Source organism: Dermacentor andersoni, chromosome 1 (genome assembly GCF_023375885.2).
Source record: "Dermacentor andersoni chromosome 1, qqDerAnde1_hic_scaffold, whole genome shotgun sequence".
Lineage (NCBI taxonomy): Eukaryota > Metazoa > Arthropoda > Arachnida > Ixodida > Ixodidae > Dermacentor > Dermacentor andersoni.
The window spans coordinates 382,681,653-382,702,851 of NC_092814.1; the positions used below are offsets into that span (position 1 = coordinate 382,681,653).

Below are 21,199 nucleotides of genomic sequence, written 5' to 3' on the forward strand. Positions count from 1 at the left end.
GATGTACCTCGGGAGTCCGGAGTTCGACCAGATCTTTGGTTCGAAGTTGGATGGTATGGAAGCCGCAATCCTGAAGCTCGCACTCGCGAAACGTGTTCAGGGGACGCTGGACCACTTCTTTCAGCGGCAATAAATCGGTATGCCCATGTTAGCATTTTTTTTTTCATAGTCCACATATAACGAAATAGCGGATATAGCGAAGTGATTTCCGATTCCCGCCGACTTCGTTATAACCGGGCTAGACTGTATCTTACAATATCTACACGACCGTTCGCTTCACAACAGGTATACATTACATAAATGCTTCAAATTACGTAGACCAACTACAGTTAAGTCTGCCAGTTTTTTCTTTTTCTGACCTTACGTTTTTGCCCGCTCGGCATTTGGCAATACCTCCTGCGCAGGAGAAAGAAGAAAAAAAAGGGGGGGGAAGACATTCGGAAAACTTTTTTTTTGGGGGGGGGGGGGGGATTTGGCTCCTCCTGTGGAATTGGGAGGTTGGGAAGGGCTGTTAGGGGGGTGTATATATGGTAGTGACCACGAAGGAGCTGCATATAATGCTAACTTTCCCGTCAAGAATTCACACTAAAACAAGCAAACAAAATGAAGAAGAATAAAAAAGAAGAAGGAAGTCAAAGCACTTTCATTAACCACAAAAAAGTAATACTCAGCACCCGTAAACTTTCTTGGATCGTATTAGGCCTTTATTTTTCCTCTTTCTTAAAGTACATACTGTTCACTCAACGACTGAATAGAAACGAATGAAGGTGCTAACGACAGTAAAGTGTACAGAAGGATATGAACAGAACTAACGTCGCCGGAAATGTGGGGGCTTCACACCGAAAGAACGAGTGACGTCGTGATCGAGCTTTGTGTGAACTTTCTTGTTTTCTAAATCCGACGTACTACGCATTGTAGAATTAGCTTACAATAAGACGAGAAGAAAGGGGGTTAACCGAGCGGCCCGATTTTTATTACTCGTATCATAAAAAGCCAACAAACACTCGTAGTAACGGCTGTTACTACGAGTGCGTTGGTTTCGATTGATTATCCTTTTTCATGCATCCCACAATTACCTGATGGATTTCCAGCGTAATACGATACCACATGGAAAGCTGGAGATAGCTACGGGTTAGCGTTAATTGCTCATGTTTTTTTTTTCCTAATCGAGGACCACATGCACCTTTCCCGCACTAAAACTTGACCGTGCCCGCCGTAATGTAACACTCAGTGCAGTGCTTGTGCATGACCGACACCGCGCGCTCGCGGAACCACGAATCGCGGAACCAGGAACTACGAATACTAAAGCATAACGGGCAAACGACGACCGCCAAACGCTTCGGCCACGGTACGGTGGCTTCGACTTTCGTCCAGTGCACGGTCAATTTTCGCGCTCGCACCAGCGCTACCAGCACCTTGGTCCAGGTGGCAGCACAACCTCGCTTGGTTTCTCCAGAGAGCTCGGTCGCCCGTAGCAACCGTTGCGCGGTGGGGAAACCATGGATCCCGGCAGTTTTGTTTTCCGGTCGTCCCGTGCACAAACTACGCGTTCAACACGCATTCCTGAGAGGCCTCGCCGGCTATGGACTCACTGTGCGTGCTGTCCTTTCGAAATAGATCGGTGTCAGCCTGCGCGAGGCAGCCATCACTTAATGGCGTGCATACACCTTGGTGGAATGAAGACGGGGAACGACCGGTAACAGCGATCTGCGTAGTTCCGCAGCCTAAATCTACATGATCGATGCTGAATACAATGGGGCCGACCTTATGCTTTCCACTGTCGCTGCGCCCTTGAGTGCACACAACCTGCTGAACACTTCGGAGACGACGACCCTTATCCCAGGTGGCCTTAACGACTGTTCTGTGTGGAATCACCTCCCGGTATTGAACCAACGCTTTGTATTATTATTATTATTTTACTTTCATATGACTGCTTATATATTGCCAATGAAGCGCGTCAACGATGATCCAAGCGCACTCGATGACTACCCACACAAAACTGTTCAAGCGCGAGGCCTTTCTTAAAGCGACAACTGCAGAAGAAACGATTAACAAAAGGAGCACACGATTTTCTTAGAAACGTGCTCGAGTGCATTCAAAATTTTCCTGCATATGGCACCAGCACGGTGTTTATGACGCACCGTGACACCAGCGGGACTTCTTCGAAAAGAACGAATAGAAGAAAATTAACGGCATTAGCCCAGGATACGCGACAATGGCACTACTTAGATGTAGAAGAGCGCTGAAGCTGCAGATTGCGTGCAGTGCGTTAAAAACATGGAAGGGACATCTCGATTTCCTGGTGCTTATGGGATCTTCGTGAACCTGACGTGAGTTGTGGCTGCTATAGCTCTGGGGACTCTGAAGACAGAGAGGAGAGAGCTCGAAGGAATGACATCACAGGTCCAGTGTGTTTTCAATCCTGGTGTTTAGTGGGGAAGCCTGCATCGTCAGCAACATTGCGAGCGACCGCAGGACGCCAGCCGCATCTTCGCCGTAGACAGCGGATCCTTGATTTGAATCAGTGTTCCGTGCAGCACTGTTTGTTTTATGAAAACGTAAAATCGCGTCACTCAGCTGTTGCCCGAGGTTTCCTTGTCTACAGCGAAAATCTTTGCTCGATCCTCCACAGTAGTGATGCAAAAGAAGAAAAAAACTAGTGTTACGTGGGATGGTGCTATCAACGATGTACGTATTTATTGCGCAGAGCCAGTGAAACATCTACAAGGCATAGGCTTGACTCATCGACTGTAAGTCACGTCTTTGTGAACGCCAGCGTAAGTAACTCGGGCAACCGAAACGACTCAAATAGCACAGATATGGAACCGCGTGCTCCAGATGCCTCGTGAGGACCTGTGAAACCGCTGCCTTTTAGCGCACACATATTTCGACCGTTTCTTTTGTTCACGTTTACACACACTGAGAGTAGTTTCTATGTTTCCTGGCCGCTAACGTTGTACGCACACCTCTTTAGTCCTTTGAAGCGCTTTACGATGGACAGAGTCTTGGCTCTGACTGTAATGTGTCTGTGCCACCTCCTTGTGTGCACGTTTAACTAGCAAGGAGAAGACGGAAACAAAGATAGCAGGCAGTCTAGTTGCGCAAAGATGGCGGTGTACCTGGACTGCCGCCTGGAAGACCCGGCTCTGTCGTCCGCTGCGAAGACCCGACTGTCTTGCTACAGCAGAGGGGCCCTGTTCGCGGTGGCCTTCCGCGACAGGGACACAGGAGGCGTGCGTCTAATCTCCGAAGATGGCGCGCCGCTGCCCAGCGAACTGCCTCGCAAGCAGGGAGCACAGGTAAGACACACGGCACGTAAGTAGTAGGTGTCATGCTCTTCTACAAAACCAGAGTTGGAGCGATTGGGGAATCGCTCCACCTCTGGGTGCGCTATGTAATCTATGGATCTATGGAGTAATCTACGGACGATCGATTTGGCGTTATATGCCGCCCTCGAAACGAGTGTGCAGCTGGACTGTGTGTAGTGCGTGAACCGCACGTAACGTATTTTAAAGGTGTTCTCAGGCTGGCGTCGCGCACCTTCAGCACACAAGCTGTGCGATGTCACGCCTCGCGATAACGGCCGTTTTCGTATGCCCTTAATTCGTATCATGTGGTCTGCCGGCTACCGCATTCAAAGCAGTTCGGGCGAAATTATAGCCTGCTTATCGCGCAGGGTCGGATCGAGGAGCGTCACACTATTGTGTATTGGCGCATGAGGGGAGATGGACATTAAATGAGCCTTGTATTTTGGAAGGACGATGCACAACATCACGGAAGCGGTGGCAAATACGCGTTCTGCCCTGCGCTGTAGTGTCCCTTGTATAGGAGCCACATACAGGAACACTATTTCACGGTATCAGCGACGGAGTATAACAGACACGAGTTCAAAATGAGGTGACAAACAGCAGCGCTGATTTCCGAATATATATTTCAATTGACGCGCACGCATAAACGCAGTCTGACCCCAGCCCCCTCCATGGAAGAAAGTAACGTGTAAAGCCACGGCTAGGCTACAAAGATCAAAGCGACGATCTCGCACGATCTCGCACGCACTGTCGTTATTGGGGGCGTGGAAAACCTGGCGCCACCGTAGGCGTGACGCGAAATTAGGAATCACGTGGACACAGCTTCCGCGTCGGCTGCTTCGGAAGCGCCGAAGCGACGGTCACCGCGGGGACGGTCAGTTTCGGACGGCACTTACGACCGAGAAAGTTCGTGAAAGCGGGCGCAAATCGCCCCTTGCCTCGATGTTTCTGTTGCTCAAATTTGGAATCGCGCGTGTGTTGACAGGGCCCAGTTGTTGAAGTCTCAAAGCATGGCTCATATACCTACGAGGGGGACTGGCTAAGCTGAACACAACGCACATCAGTTGGGATTAATGAGTGAACAGACGGGACTGAACACCGTTTGTCCCCTCACTACTTAGTCGTCATTGTATAGACTGCTGTCCAAGGTGAACAGTTTTCCAGCAACTGTTTCCTGTCATTTCTTCCCCAGCTATGTTTTGTTTCGTCACTACCTGTGCAGTGGCTAACGCAGTGCACATTCGCTCAGTGCACCCACGCGCCTGCAAGTGCCTTTTACACTCGGGCTATATGTATATATCCGAAGGCGACGGCACGACGGAGAGGCGTTCATATGTCCGGCATGCTGCAGCGATCTGCTTGAATTGCTTCTGCTGGGAATCGTGTATATACCTCGGCGACACAGCGCGAATTGGGCTCGCTCGCCAGCTCTTTGCGCAGCCGACAAAGAAGTAGCGAAAGTAATACAATACATATAGTGTAGAAATAGAAGCAGAATCATAGCAGAGCTTATTGATGTGCTGCGGTCTCCCTGTACACTGCCGTGCGCCGTGGTTTGCTCGGTCGAATACAGCAGCGCTAAAGAAGAGACCTCGTTCCCCGACCAAACGTCATCATCAACATCATCATCAGCCTGTTTTATGTCCACTGCAGTACGAAGGCCTCTCCTTGCGATCTCCAATTACCCATGTCCTGCGCCAACCGATTCCAACTAGCGCCCACGAATTTCCTAATTTAATCGCTCCACCTAGTCTTTTGTGGTCCTCAATTGCGTTTTCCTTCTCTTGGCACCCATTGTGTAACCCTAATGGTTCAATGGTTATATAACCGGCGCATTACATGACCTGTCCAGCTCCACTTTTTCCTCTTGATGTCAATTAGAATATCGTCTATACCCGTTTGCTCTCTGATCCAAACCGCTCTCTTTCTGTCTCTTAACGTTATGCCTAGCATTCTTCGTTCCATCGCTCTTTGCGCGGTCCTTAACTTCTTCTCAAGCTTCTTTGTCAGCCTCCAAGTCTCTGCTCCATATGTCAGCACTGGTAAAACGCACTGATTGTATACTTTCCTTTTCAATGATAACGGTAAGCTCCCGTTCAGGAGCACAGGATGTCTGCCGCATGCTATCCAACCCATTTTTATTGTTCTGTGAATTGCCTTCTCATGGTCCGGATTCCCTGTGATTAGTTGACCTAGGTAAACGTACTCCTCCACAGACTCTAGAGGCTCACCTGCGATCTTGAAATCTTGTTCCTTTGCCAGGTTATTTATCATTATCTTTGTCTTCTGCATATTAATCTTCAGTCCCACTCTTACACGTTCCCTGTTAAGGTCCTGAATCATTTGTTGCTGTATAGAACAATGTCATCGGCAAACCGAAGGCTGCTGAGATATTCGTCGTCGATCTTTACTCATAAGCCTTCCCAGTTTAATAGCTTGAATACTTCTAAGCATGCCATGAATAGCATTGGAGAGATTGTCTCCCTGTCTGACCCCTTTCATCATTAAGGTAGCTGTAGATCCTCAAGATATTTTTCGAGGTATTTACGTAAGCGTTCTGTACTCCTTGATTACGTAATGCCTCTATGACTGCTGGTATTTCTACTGAATCAGAAGCCTTTTCGTGATCTATGAAAGCCATATAGAGAGGCTTATTGTAATCTGCGGATTTTAAGATAACCTGATTAATAACATGGATGTGATCCATTGTGGAGTATCCCTTCCTGAAGCCAGCCCGTTCCCTTGGTTGACTGAAGTCCTGTGTTGCCCTCATTCTATTGGAGATTAATTTGGCAAATATTTTATATAATACTGGGAGTAAACTAATGGGCCTATAATTTTTGAATTCTTTAACGTCTCCCTTTTTGTGGATTAGTATAATGTTTGCATTCTTCCAGTATTCTGGGACCCTTGCAGTCGATAGACACTTCGTATAGAGAGCCGCCAGTTTTCCAAGCATTATGTCGCCTCCATCTTTGATTAAATCGACTGTTATTCCATCTTCTCCTGCCGATTTTCCTCGTTTCATGTCTTGCAAGGCCCTTCTGACCTCGTCGCTAGTTGTAGGAGGAGTTTCTGTATCGTGTTCATTACTGTTTCTAATGGAGGTATCCTGACCCCTCTGGGTACTGTACAGGTCACTATAGAATTCTTCCGCTGCTTTTACTATATCTTCGAGATTGCTGATGATATTACCCTGCTTATCTTTCAGTGCATACATCTTGGTTTGTCCTATGCCAAGTTTCTTTCTCACCGGTTTCAGGCTGCGTTCATTTTTTACGGCTTCTTCAGTCTTTCTCACGTTATAGTTTCGAATATCTCTTATTTTCGCTTTTTTGATCAGTGGTGACAGTTCCGCGAATTCTATCTTATCTCTTGAAATGGACACTTTCATTCTTTGTCGTTTCTTTATTAGGTCCTATGTTACTTAGGAGAGCTTGCCTATTGGTTGCCTTGGTGCCCTGCCTCCCACTTCAATTGCTGCCTCTGAAGCCAACCTTGTTACGGTTTCATTCATTAGCTCTATATCATCATCATCCATCTGTTCTAAGGCTGCATATTTGTTTGCAAGTACCAGACTGCATTCGTCTGCTTTTACCCTTACTGCCTCTAGGTTGACCTGTTTCTTCTTGACCAATTTCGCTGTTACTCTCTTCAAATTGAGGTGAATCGTAGCCCGCACTAACCTATGATCACTGCGCTTTACCCTACCTATCAGTTCTACATCCTGCACTATGCTGGGATCAGCAGAAAGTATGAAGTCAATTTCATTTCTTGTTTCACCGTTAGGGCTTTTCCAGGTCCACTTTCTGTTGCTACGATTCCTGTAGAAGGTGTTCATTATTCGAAGCTTATTCCTTTCTGCAAGTTCTACCAGCATCTCTCCACTAGCGTTCCTAGAATCGACGCCGTAGTTGCCAATTGCTTGTTCACCAGCCTGCTTTTTCCCCACTTTTGAATTGAAGTCCCCCATTACTACAGTATATTGACTTTGCACTTTTCTCATCGCTAATTCAACATCTTCATAAAACTGATCTACTTCCTCATCATCGTGACTGCATGTTGGAGCGTAGGCTTGTACTACCTTTAATCTATACCTGTTATTAAGCTTGATTACGACTACAGCTACCCTCTCATTAATGCTGTAGAATTCGTCAATGTTGCCCGCTATGTCCTTATGGATTATGAATCCTACCCCGTATTTCTTCTTATCTAGGAGACCTCTATAGAAGAGGACATGTCCGTTACTCAGCACTGTATAAGCCTCACCAGTTATTCTAATCTCACTAAGGCCGATGATATCCCAAACAATGACTGATAATTCCTCAAAGAGTCCTGCTACGCTAGCCTCATTTGAGAGGGTTCGGGTGTACGTTGCAAAGGTCAGTTTCCATTGGCGGCCTGTCCGGATCCAGAGATTCTTAGCACCCTCTGCTGCGTTACATATCTGACCGCCGTCTTGATCAGCTGCTCCTCAGCTGCTGGGGACTGGGGGCCATTGGGTAATTGAGTTAGCTATTTGGGAGGGGGTGGCCGAATATACTGCACCAAGGAGGCCAATTCTTAATGTGGTGAGGGACTGTCTTGTTGAAGCTAGCGTTTTACCAAGCGTATTACGCCAGAAATATCAATATAGCAGAGCGAGCGGAAAGTGCAAGGAACCTTCGGGACCGCGTACTTGTTTATTTATAGAGTTCTCTCTTCGCTGATCAAGTCCGCTTTTCGTGCAGCACCGGAAATTATTCGGCCTCGTGTGGTTGCCTGGCCTGCAGAGTTCGCCGAGAAGTGCATTCGCATCTCATCTGGTAGATTATGATAGCGTTTCGTACGGCGCGTATGGTTTGGAACTTGTGCTCAATTCGATCACCTGTGGTATGGATGGTTTTCTCTCCGCGCGTGCGTGTCTGTGTGTGTTCCGCTGATGCCGGTCTCTGGCAAAATGTGCTGGAAAAATGTGTGTCGATCGCTGGCCTCTCCATTGCATTAAATGGGAACTAAATATCCTTAGAGGGTATCATTAAGGGACATTAAGCAGCAACTCTGAACCAGTCTATAGAAAACAATTTTTTACTCATCCGGCGGAAAACTTGTGCTTGAGAAATTCAAGGCCGCTATTCCGTGTGTTGAATTTAGCGCCGAAAGCTGAGCGCCGCTACGTCAGTGTTTACGGTTAGACTTAGTTTACGAGAAAATTGCATCTGAACGGTCCGAATACCTTTTTCAAAATTCAGATCTCCCGCCACACAACCGAGGGAGTGGTGACGTTGCATACGCCATCACCGTCCTTTGCTGCCCACGGCCGGTCTCGACTCTCTCCTAGTGAATCGAGTCCGGCCGTGTGTTGCCGTCGCTGAGTAAAAAGGCGCCCGACAGGCGGCGGTACCGAGTCAAGACAGAGAATGGGAAGGGATCAGGAGCGAGGAGAAAGTTTATATCAACAAGGGACTGAGGCAGGGGTGCTCTTTATCACCACTGCTGTTTATGACATACATGGTGAGGATGGAGAGGGCGCTAGAAGGAAGCAATACCCCGTTTAATCTCTCATACAAACAGGCAGGCTGGTACAGCAGTAGAGCAGCAGCTTCCAGGTTTATTTTATGCGGACGACATTGTGTTGCTAGCTAACAAGTAAACTGATTTGCAACGTCTGGCTAATATCTGTGGACAGGAAGGCGAGAATTTAGGTTTGAAATTTAGCGTTAGAAAATCAGGTGTTATGGTATTAAATGAAAACAGTGAACAGACAGTGGCAATACAGGGCCAGCAAATACCTTCGGGTAAAAGAATATAAATATCATGGTATATGGATAAACGAAGGCGATAGATATGTGGAAACACAGGAAAAAACAATAACAGTACAGGGGAAGAGAAATGCAGCCATAATGACGCACAGAGCGCTATGGGGATACAAGAGGTACTAGGTGCTCCGGTGTATGTGGAAAGGTGTGATGATTCCAGAACTTATTTTTGGAAATGCGATTCTTTCCTTGAAATCAGGGCTACGATCAGGACTCGACGGCAACCAAAGGTCAGTGGGACGCCTCCCATTGGGCGCTCACGGGAAGACTACAAATGAAGCTCTGCAGGGTGATATGGGCTGGACTAGTTTTGAAGTGAGGGAAGCTCGCAGTAAAATTGAGTATGAAGAACGGCTGAGGAATATGAAAGAAAGTGAATGGGCTCGGAGAGTGTTCAGGTATCTGTACAGGAAAAACATTGATTCACAGTGGAGGAAAAGAACTAGGAAGCTCACCAGCAAGTATGCGGCCTGTAGGGTGGGCAACAAAGCAACAAAGAAGGTCAAGCGGAAAGCCAGAGAGGCTGAAATAATCTCATGGGTGGCGACAATGGAAAAGAAACCTGCCATGAGTAACTACTTAAGAGGAAAAAATGAAATCAGAAAAGAAACAATTTATCATAACTGAAAGGGAAGCTCATTACTTTTCGAAGCGAGATCAGGATGCCTTAGAACACGCACCTATAAAGCGAGACACAAGAACGAAGAAGAAGCATGTGCTTGCTGCTGTAAAGCCAAGGAAACGATGGAGCATGTGTTATTAGAATGTGAATATATCTGCCCAGCGATCGATTTAGGCCCCACTGGACTCCTTGAAGCCCTTGGGTTCAGCGAGAGCAGGAGGAAAGTATACATGTCCGCAATAGAGATTAGCAAGAGGAACGAGACGTTCGTTTGAGGGATCGTCAGCCGTTTGTGCGCAGGTGCAGTAAGAGTGGGCGCGAGAGGGAAAATCTGGTGGCTTTTGCTCCTTGAATATATATGACTCTGCCTAGGCACTACGGCGAAGGTTTCTTAGCGCGTGTAGTAGGCGTTTGTCCCTAGGCGTGCCGGCATTGCGGAGTGGGGTCGAGTTCGTTTACGATCGGACGCTGGCTGCCGGCGCGGTAAAATAGGTGAAGCAACGGGCTGAGGCAGTCGTGGCGGGTCAAAGCTTTCTCGCACCTTACGGCGATGTACCTTGTAAATAACATCACAGATGTTTCTGTGGGCGCAGTAGCGACCGTCGTAGAGCCCGGGCCGCATATATGGAAAATCTAGAAGGTAGAGCGCCTTAGCAGCTGCGGTTGAACGCCAGTGGCTGAAAAGCCGCCGGTGACGATGACTTACACAGCACCAGCGCCGCAAGCGCGAGAAAGTCTGTCCGACGTACCTTCAGAGTCAAAGTTTTGATTGGTGTTGCAGAAGTCGCGGGGCGCGGTAGTGCTGAACTTCGCGTCACAAGTTGGTGGTTGGACGTAATTGTATTTATTCAATCGTATTTTTTACTAATTGTAACAACGTGTAATTATTTCGCATTATTGGCGGCGCCTCCAAGACACCAAAGCGGCAACGGGGCACCAAAGGTAGAACCCGAACTGGTTCGTGGGTTGGAGCTCGCCGAGGCCTGCGCGTGCCAGGGAGTGTTCGCATAAAAAAATTGGTTGTCCGCTATCGCGGAAAACGAATTTCTTTTTTTTTTTTCTTTGCGAGCACCTCATGGCACGCTTCGGCCTCCTCAGCCCCAACCCACCGGCCGCCCTGCTTCCAGCTTTGATCCCCACGTTACCCCTTGGGTGCCCAGGAGACTTGCGCCCCCTGCTTTATTATCACCTCAAGTGCTTTTCTGAGGCCTCCGTTTTCCGGTTACAAGTGCCGTCCTGGATTAATGCTTGTAAAACTGCAATCTATCGTCGCGATGAAAAAAGCTACCCATCACTTATACAGCACTACCTTGCCCCTTCAAACACAGCGATCACCAAATGGGGAGTCCGTGCCCACTGCCTCACCCAGTAGGCGGCCATCGGCGGAGCGTTAACAAGCTCGACTGCACTCCGCAATGCCGGCATGTCTAGGAGACAAACGCCTACAACACGCGCTAAGAAACCTCCTCCGTAGTGCCTATAGGCAGAGTCATGTATTGAAGGAGCAAAAGCACCTAGATGTTCTCTCTCGCGTCCGCTCTTACTCACGCCTGCGCACAAACGGCAGGCGATCCCTCAAATCAACGTCTCGTCGTCTCACGTAATCCTTTTTTCCGGGTTGCAACGAAAGCCCGCGAAATATTAAGAAAGCCACGTGACGGAGCGTTTGCGCAGTGGTATTGTGCTGCTCTCAAGCGTGCGTTCCGCGAACAAGGTCGGCTGCATCGTGACTGGCGACGAGGAAGCGGCAGGGCGTTCTTTATCTCTTCGGCAGTGTTCGGCCAGCAGCATGGCCAGCAGCATGCATTTTCGCCGTCATCCGACGGAGCCGAACTTGTTCACCGAACATACGCTTGAGAGCAGCACGATACCACTGCACAGCGCTCCGTCACGTGGCTTTTTTCACCTTTCGCTCTCTTTCTTTACAACCGGGGAAAAAGGCCTACGTGAGAGGTATCTTAAAGGAAACAACTTGATCGGTGGTTTCTGAGGTGCTCTACAAATCTGCATATCATACTTAGGGTCGTCAGCCAATAATTAAAAACTTCGGTAATTAAACTTACTGAATTAGTGAGTTATGGGGAAAACAAAAATTGGCTGAGTTACTATTGGGGGCGACCTCCACCACTGGAAAAGCTGGCGCCACCGTCGGCGTGACGTGGCATGAGGGATCACGTGGACACAGCGGCCGCGTCGGCCATAGAGTTACTATACTGACTCTAGAGGACAAGCTACTCATAGGGCCCATGCATTGAAATCGGGAACCGCAAGAGCGCCGCCATGTTGCTACGCGCCGAGGTTGCCAGCTCCTGAGACGCTTGCTAGACTTGGTGACAGTAGTCAGTTTTAATCCGGCAACCGTAGCAGCGTAGCAGCATGGCGCCTCGCTAGTAGTGTCGTGATGTGTGCGTGCAGCCGTGTTTGGGCTTTATAAGTTGGTTCTTTATTCTATGTTGCGGGACGGTGTGGGTGTGGTCCATGTTGGCCGTACAGGTGGCAGTTATGCAACCGAGGGATGATCCTGTTGAAGTTTCCGGCGGTATGCGGTTTTCAGCGGTCATGCCTGTTGCAGGAGTGTCACGTACTCGACGAGGTTACGAGCTCGAAGCTGTGGTCAGATTCTTCGTTGGCGTTCCGTAATTATCTTCGCACGGGCGCGGTATGTTGCAAAAGCCGCTTTCGCGATCTATCGTAGCGACGATAGATCGGGTTTCTTTATTATTATAAGTACTGATCCAGCTGTAGGGCACATGTAGCCGACAAACGGAAGTCTCAGGAGAGCACCTGAGATTATAATAAAGCAGGCGGCACAGGAACTCCAGGGCACCCAAGGGACAGTGGGGGGATCAAAGCTCGAAGCAGAACGGTACGTAGGTTGGGGCCGCCGAGGCAGGTGTGTGCCAGGGAGTGTTCGCACGGACAGCTCCCCTGGCACGCGCAGCAGTGCCTCGCAAGGTCGAGATACTTTAAAGGCACCTGCGCCCATGATCTTTCTTTTGCCTCGGTGCAGTTAGCACGATTAATGAGAATAATATGGAGGGCATCCGGTGCAGTCGCGAATGCGTCATGGCAAATGTAGCTCGCGTCGCCTGGCGTGTGTAGTAATATCAGAGTTGGTTGTATGAACTTCATCATATTAATGCGCTTTGTTACGGTGCCTTAACGGAATGGGTCTAGAGGACGGTGTTGGTACATTTTTTTCGTACCGCCCTAATCCTGTTATACCCCCCACTACAAACACACACACATGCCCCCCCCCCTTTTTTTATGTATACATACAATTCCTTGCCATGATGGATCATAGCCTCCTTTATTTTTGAAAAATAGAGGAGGCTATGGACGGATTGACCAGTTCAAGTTGTCAACTTGTCAGTAACTGTCATAGGAATGACTGTAATAAACACAATTCCACGATCGGATTGTTTACTTTCATTTTTTGTTGTAACACTGAGGACTACATAGAACTTTATTTTGTATATGTGAGATAAGTATGTGGATATCACGAGCTTAAGCCAATGTGCGATACAGAGACAAAACATCTGCTACAACATGAACTGAATTGAGGGCCACACAACACATACGTAATTAAAGGTGCAAAATATAGGGGGAAGCTTCAAAATACGCTCTGTAGCACTGCAAAGTATAACATATATTGTATGTGTACAATAAATGTTCAAAAAAACAATGCATCAATGTCCCATTTGCCTTCAAGTTTATTATCAAGTTAAAGTTTACTGAAGTTTATTATGAGCATATGTACAACAGGAATCTACTAACACACCCGCAGTTAAGGTGGCTGTTCGAGGTGTGCTGGCTGCCTCAGTGTAAGAAAAAGAAATTGGGCGAATGTCGACACCAGTGCCACTGCTTCTTGCCTCTGACCTGCACGTGCCTCCGCGGCATCTTTGTGCACAAGTGTGCTGGCGTGGCGAACGTAGGAGTCATCCGAGAGAAAGAGTATCGTTTACATGGAGAAGTGGCTGTTCACATTGCCTGTCGCTTTCCCTCAAATGTTTCCTTGGCGACTAGGGTGACACACCCGCAGTCAAGGTGGCTGTTCGAGGTGTGCTGGCTGTCTAAACGAAAGAAAAAGAAAGAAATTAGATGAATGTCGATACCAGTGCTATTGCTTCTTGCCTCTTACCTGCATTTGCCTCCACGGCCTCTTGGCTTGCGGAGTCTGTATGAGGGAGCTGCTGTGGCTAGGCGAAGGCATTGTCGAAGGAAAAAGAAAAGGCCATTCAAATGGGGAATTATAGAAATAAATGCAGTTCTTATGTCTGTTTCTTGTACTGTTCTTGCCTAAAAGTTTTCAAAGACAGTGTCCAGAATACACCAGCACTTTGACTGCTTTTGCTGTTTACCAGCAAGTGTTGCTGTGAGATCCTTAGTATGGCTGCGTGCAGCATTGTAACACTTAGTGGAGGCATTTGAAGTGGTAGCCAAAAATATAAAGAATCATCCTTGTCTGCATGAATGCTTTAAATTTCTAGATGCAGTGGTAACTATTACTATTGGTGCAAGGCCCCCCACATCTATGCGGCAAGTGCCATAGCTCGAAACTGAATTTTTCCTTTAGTGTTTCACAAGGTGTCTGATATGTTCACATTAGACGTGATCCATTTATTATTTATCCCAGTGTGGAGAGAGCATCAATAAATAGTTTTTTTTTTTATTTTTGCATGGCTTGCTTTTTGGTTTGTTTCTGAATTTATCAAACAGCAGTCTCATGATGCTAAAGTGACTCATGATATTACAGTCATCAGCTTTAGTTTTTCAGAAAAACAATGCATTTCCTGACCCATTGTGAGCTATCCCATTACTCGCATAATTTCTCAGAGTATTCTACCTATACTGACTTGCTTGATTTCCACTAAAGAATCTTGCATCTTCAAATACCATTCTTTCCTTAAAATCATTCGACACTTCTCATAATTTCTGTACCTTGGGCTTCTGATACTCTGCATTCACCATTTTTGCTTGTTTCTGACTAGAAATGTCTTCTTTAATTTCGAGCTTAAATTTTACCTTTGGAACACACGGAAGGGCTTGCCATTGCATATCTGCATAAAAGGGAAACATGTTTCATGCGAAATCCAATTGAAGATTGATGAATGCAGCTTGCAGTGTGATATGACTGAATGATCCATAAAAGTAACTCATCTCACTTGGTAAATTAAAGCACTTATTAGTGTGATGTACAAGATATGTTACACTAACTTGGTGGGTTCTCTTGCTTATACAGCAAAAGAATCGGTGCGCGAGAAAAAAATTATTTTTGCATACCCCTTGTACACACTGATTTAAGGAAAATGAGCTGGAGCTGTCCACATAATCTACTTATTTTACCTGCGAGTATGGTCAACAAAAATGTGTCCCAGCTGCTTAGTGGTATATGAGATTATGTCAGTATTGCATATGTGCCTGTTGTCTAAAATAACTGAATTTTGAAAATGCTCGCAGGGATCTGATGTGCATATCTGCAGTTTATGGATACATGTAAAAGACTCAGCATCAAGTGCAAGTGAACGGACCTACAGGCCCGAAGTCGATCATGCAAATAGATTCGCTGCACAAATTTGTGACCAAAAAAGATATTCCACATGAAATGGCATGCAAGGAAGTGTTGAAAATATTGCACAGTTAATAAAACGCCTACGCTATTAATATGTGGGTTGATATACTCGTTATGCAAAACGGAGGTGAGGCGTGCAGACAGGACACAAGAATAGAGTATTTACAAGCAAACATGCAACACGAGCGCCGCCCACTTCTCTACTCTTGTGTCCTGTCTGCACGCCTCACCTCTGTTTTGCATAATGAATCCTTACCAACTAGCTCAGCTTTCTGTCGTTCTAAGTCTCGATGCACTCGATTTCGTCCGCATTAGGCACTCGCCTCTTGATTACTTCGTGGCACAGAAATACTCGGCATCAGGCTGTTTTTCTGCTGTGGCCTTTGTAGAAGCATGATTGTTCAAAGTGCAACAATTAAACAGATTCTTTGAGTTGCTTGTGGCTTCGCCAGTACAATTCCGGTGCGCTGGTCCGCCTGTCCAGCAATTTCCTACTGAAGGGAAACCTGCAAATAAAAACGCCGCTCCGCATGTAGAAAAATGCTGTACTGTGACGCTTCTCAAACGATTGTGATGCCCCACAAGAGCTGCCTACTCGCGTGATATTCTCAACAAGGAGATACGTTCGTTTACTTACATGTGAAGGTATATGCCTGGGCACTTCGGGGCTTCGGTGGCACAGAAGGCACGAGTGTGCCATAGCGTCCGATGTCGACGCGCGATCGCATGTCAAACCTAAACTGTACGAAACTACTACGCATCCAAAAAACAGATTCGAAACCGAAATTCGCGTCATCCTTTATTAAATGAATGCGTAGTTCGTGATTTACATAAGTCACGGACTTAGTGATCGCTTTCTGTAAACTTAATATTAACCCACCACCTTCATAAAACCTCAGGTATGCGTTTTTAGATGACAAAGCATACGGTGACCTGTACTTGTTTTCAGCTCTTTCAATAGTAATTGCGCTGGCCACATTGACCAGTAGCAACAGGGCGGCGCCCTAGAGGTTCCCACTTTTCCGGCCCAGCTTTTCCTCTAGAGTTGTTCTACTAACTCTACGGTGTCGGCTGCTTCGGAAGCGCCGAACCGAGCTGAAAACGAGATTTGGAAGTCCCACCTGCGCTGCGGTTCTGGTTGGTTCTGGTTGTGTTGAGGCTTTCTCGCCTTGGGTGTCTGCTTGACAACATTTGAAATCACTATAATAGGTAGCGGCTGCCTTTGGAGGCGTGCAGCATGGTAGGCTACTGCTCGGTGCCGCAGTGCCGGACGTACGCAACGGAGCCCGGTGCAGCCTTATTCACACGTAGGCTCAGGACAAGGTGTGTGAATCTGGGCTCGTAAAACTTAGGACCGGCAAACAGCCATCGGCTTCAACTCGGGTATGTAGCAAACACAGACGCGAGGAATATTTCTGCTACGGCACCGGGATTGCGTTGTTCGGTGAGTACCAGAAAACGCGCACCAAGACGTTCGCCCGCGCTCGCTGCCCGGCTAATGTCTCGACGGTTTGGCCTATGAACTTGTTGATGCTAGACACTGGCAAGTTTACTTAAATGGAAAGGGAGAGGTAAGAAGCACATTAAACAAAGGTATGGCATATGGTCATGTTTGTGTTATGAATTAACGCACCGGATTACGAAGGAGCAGCGCGAGATCGCCAGCTGAGTGCATACAGTGCGACGCAACTTTAGAAATAATATTGAAACGTCCAAGAATTTAGAAGAAAAAAATATTGAATCGTCGCGACGGCAATCACCGTCGCCGTGGGCGTCGAAGTCCCTTGTTAAAACGAAATTGTTTTTGAGCAGCTCTGATAACGTCAACGCAACAATGGTTGCTTGTGGGCTGGCAAATGCTCATATCCTGCGGCCTAAAGCTCACGCCACGGTACGAAAATGATCTTAGTGAAAGTGAAACATTGTGCGCGGACATGCACGTAGACGCGCAGTTGGTCACCACGAACCCGTGCGATCGCAGCATGCATTGAGGCTTCGTTCTGTTATGCGCCATTTGGTTAAACATGGCCGCCCACTATAAGAACATATTTTAGATAGCTTGCGCTTAGCAATTGCCGACCTTTCACGCAAGCCGGTTCGGGAAACTCAATCGCGGCGACCGCGCGCAGTGGCTTTCACTGTACGTATTCGTTAAAGAGATGTTGTCTGTAAACGATTCTATGGTTTCAATTTGCCCAAGATTATTATTTCGACAGTAATAAAGTTCCCTCGTTTTGAGAGTACTTACAGAAATTTACAGGAGGGCTGCCGCATGGTGTTTTTATTAAGCGCCGTAAGCCAAACCTATGAGGAGCGCACCGTGTGATCCCTCATACTACGCAAGGGCGGCGCTTCCGACAGATGGCGACTCCATAAGTCCTCGCCTCGTGCACCGCTTATAGAGGCGCCACTGACAGCCACCTAGCGGGCGCTTTCAACAGTACGCGTGGGAGCAGTAGCATACGACAACCCTTTGCAGCAAGGATGGCTGAAGTTCGCGGCGGCGATTTCTCCTTTGTTCGGGTGCCAGACTGCTTCTTCTGCGGTGACAGCTGTAGGGAAGACGCTGACTTCTGTGGGAGCGGGTATGAACACGATGTTACCGGTGTTCGGGACAACATGGTCCACATACGTGCCAAGTGCGTCCCACAGACAAACGCCTAGAACCCCATTTACATGAAGTGGAGCTCATGCTAACTAGACGATAAATTTTGTTGAGTAATGCGATCTTTCGATCGTTTTTTTTAATTCTGCCCTTGCCGTAATGCTGCTTCTGTACCTCAATAATAAGCACCCGTCGTTAATGCAGACTTATATCAAACAAATCCGCACGGTGCAATGTCTGCATATGCCGTTGTGATTTTTCTGCCGATGAATACATGTGACATCGCCAAATAAGTACAGTCGAAGTCGCCTCAAGAAGAGTAATTGCGAATTTATTGATGGAAACGCGTACACTAGTCAACGAAGTCACCAAACGCACGGGTTAATAAAAGCGCGTATTAGTGCTGTACCGCCGATGCAATTCTGCTGCATACGCCGATGAACTGCCGTTCCCGCTGCTGTTCTTGCAATTTTAAATTCCCCAAGGGAGCTGCTTCGAAACGTACAAAGCTAAAGTCTGACTAACTGTTCAGTACTTTTTCATATTACTATATATTTTCATATCACTCACATATTCAAGGAGCAAAAGTCCCCAGATTTTCTCTCTCACACCCGCTCTTACTCGCGCACACGTTCGGCGTCTCCGCAAGCGCCACGCCCCGCTGTACCTACTAGCAATTGTAAATACACTGCCCGGCCTCTATTACGGTCCCTACTGCTCTCCCGGAAACATCTGTGATGTTATTACCAAGGTACATCGCTGTAAGTTGCGAGAAAGGAGTGTTCCGGCACGACTGACTTAGCACGAGCGCCGCAGGTGCGAGACAGTCTGTCCGACACAGCGGTCGCCAAATGGGCGTCAGTGCCCGCTGTTTCATCTATTTCACTGCGCCGGTAGCCAGCGTCCGAGCATTAACAAACTCTACCGGGCCCACTCCGCAATGCCGGCATGCCTAGGGGCAAACGCCTACAACACGCGCTAACAAACCTCCTCCGTAGTGCCTATGCAGAGTCATATATTGAAGGAGCAAAAGCCCCCAGGTTTTCTGTCTCGCGCCCGCTCTTACTCGCGCCTGCGCACAAATGGCGGACGATCCCTCAAATGAACGTCTTGGGTTGGTTCGCCGCTGCAGCTGCGTTTTGGTCAAGTGGCGTAGACCGTTCGGGCATCCCGCGACACCACATGGAAGTTGAATTCTCTGCTACTTGCAGTTTGTGCGAGTTTCTCGAGCCAGCAAAATCAGCGCAGCACTACGCGATGAGGAAAGTATTGAAACGCGGAAGCGCGGGCGGCACACAGTCGAGAGAAAACGAAATTTCGACCGCCTGCGTCGTTGCCAAAGGTAATTTCAATTAGTTCCTTTTTCTAAAAATGAAATAGAACTGGGCAAGTATCATTTTATTTCATCCTGTAATACAGTACAAGGATGTTTTTGCAATGTGTGGTTGAATACCAATGAAAGAATTCTACTGAGGAGTGCTTTCGTCATCGGGCAAATGTTTGAATGTCCCGGGGGAGTCTGTAATCATGTCCTGCATTTACCTCAATTTCTCGATTATTAAGGCAGTGTTCACGATATTATTTACGACTTAGAGATTCTCTAGCTATCACTTTAACTTGCCTTGATATTTGCCTTTATGTCCCTTTAAGTATTTTGTCGCATTGTGTCGTTTTTGCGCTGGAGAGGTTGTGGAAACTTCCTGAGCTGGCAGGGTCTTTGGTTCATTTGGAATGCAATACAGTGCTTCTTCGCCGATAAACGATTAAACTGACCAGAGTAGGCACTGTCAACATTTGTGACGTCACAGCGAGCTAGCGCCTGAAGTTCACGGCTGTGTTGCTTGCCGTGTTTGATTTTTGCGTCTTTTTTGATTTACCAGGACTTCTTAAACTGAAACAGCGGCTGTTTTGCTGTTCCAGAAGCATATAGTACTAACTTCATGTTCCTCTTTAGTGGCCCCTTTAATTGTGTATCGATTTCACTTGAAGCAGATGGTATATTCGTCAGCGTATGATAAAAGACAAATAGACAAATAGAGTGTGACACGCGCTTGCTGGAACTGTCATCTGTCGTGTCATCGTTTGGTACGTGGTCGATGGCAAAATGTAGCTGCATTTTTTTTTCTGGCTGAAATGAATCGGAGTATGCCCTTCTGGCACATGTACAGCCCTCGACAAACAGAATGTGATTTCCTTCTACCATAGGGATGTTATTATTCATGATTTCCTTTCTAAGGGAAGTTAACGCTGCGCGCCCGCTACTTCCAGGTGGCATACGGCATGCGCCTCACCAGCGTGATGTGAGAGTTCTCCTCGAGAAAGTAGCGAGCGCAGAGTTTTCAAGACTTTTTGCAAAGCGTGAGGCGTGCCATCAACCCCCGATAGAGTGAAGATCCGTCCGTCCGTCTCTCTCGGTCCGTCTGTCTGTGCAGGACGGAGACGGAAATCTGTAGGCTAACACAAAGAACTTGCTATTTGAGGCTCGAGCTGGTTGCCTAAGGACAGCAGAACATACCGCAGCAAATACCCGCAAGACGTAAAGCATGTGCATGCTGCAGAAAAAGTCGAGCACATCCCGGCGGAATGCGAAGGTATTCACCCAGTGAGACCCGTATAGGTAACGCAGACATTCCAAAAGCGCTTCGATATAAAGTGGATGGAAGCTTCAACCAGCCAACAGTCTACATAATCAGGAGACGTTAAGAGTATTGGTGATGATACCACCGGATCCGTTACAGGCCTAGGCAACGGTACAAGGCAGGTAGAGTAATTTTGAGGAAGGGAAAAAATATTAAGGGGATGTGTACAAAAATGCTAGAATGAAAAGCATGTATAGCTATACCTGATCAACTCAAGCAGGCTAGGTGACTATTTGTCACCGCCTTGTTTCAAAGGGGATGCCAGTAAATCATAATCATGGTGACATAGAACGGATTTCCGGACGGTGTATTAAAGCTAGATATAATGCACCGTAGTTGAAACATTGGCCTCGTGGTACGTTTGCAATTTCTGTACTGGCGCACGATTGTACTTATTCGGACAACAATCCCAATTTTTTCTCTCCTGTCCACGCGACTGCGCGACCTGGTCTGCCTGTCGCTTGAATGTCGCGTGCGTGTGGTTGCAGCTTTCACACGATTGCATGTCCAATTCAAGGGCCTCCCGCAACAGCGGGAAGGAAATTAATCTCACCACAGATATAAAAAACTCGTAGCCGTCTTATAACAAACATCAGCACATTGCACCTAGAGATGGAGTTGGTGAAAATTTTGCACTGAGTGCGCGCGTGAT

At 47.4% G+C, this 21,199-nt stretch overlaps 1 protein-coding gene and 1 long non-coding RNA gene across 4 annotated transcripts in view; one reads left to right on the top strand and one right to left on the bottom strand.

Annotated features, from left to right (window-relative positions):
- The first annotated feature begins 1,496 nt into the window (after positions 1 to 1,496).
- The window catches only part of rempA (intraflagellar transport protein rempA), a 60,638-nt gene continuing 40,935 nt past the window's right edge, over positions 1,497 to 21,199 (top strand). The window contains exon 1 of the mRNA XM_050168362.2: positions 1,497 to 3,299. Within this exon, the coding sequence (XP_050024319.1) occupies positions 3,108 to 3,299 (192 nt within the window). The 5' untranslated portion in view covers positions 1,497 to 3,107. The remainder of the gene's footprint in view (positions 3,300 to 21,199) is intronic.
- On the bottom strand, positions 13,424 to 16,350 carry LOC126518584 (uncharacterized). 3 transcript variants are annotated; one of them, XR_008609929.2, is made up of 4 exons: positions 15,941 to 16,350; positions 15,560 to 15,809; positions 13,873 to 14,791; positions 13,424 to 13,804 (listed from the first exon to the last, which is right to left on the bottom strand). It is a non-coding gene; the product is annotated as an uncharacterized lncRNA (long non-coding RNA). The 3 variants fall into 3 exon arrangements; XR_011892104.1 differs by lacking the exon at positions 15,560 to 15,809 and having other exon boundaries at positions 15,941 to 16,347; XR_011892103.1 differs by lacking the exons at positions 15,560 to 15,809; positions 15,941 to 16,350 and having other exon boundaries at positions 13,873 to 15,197.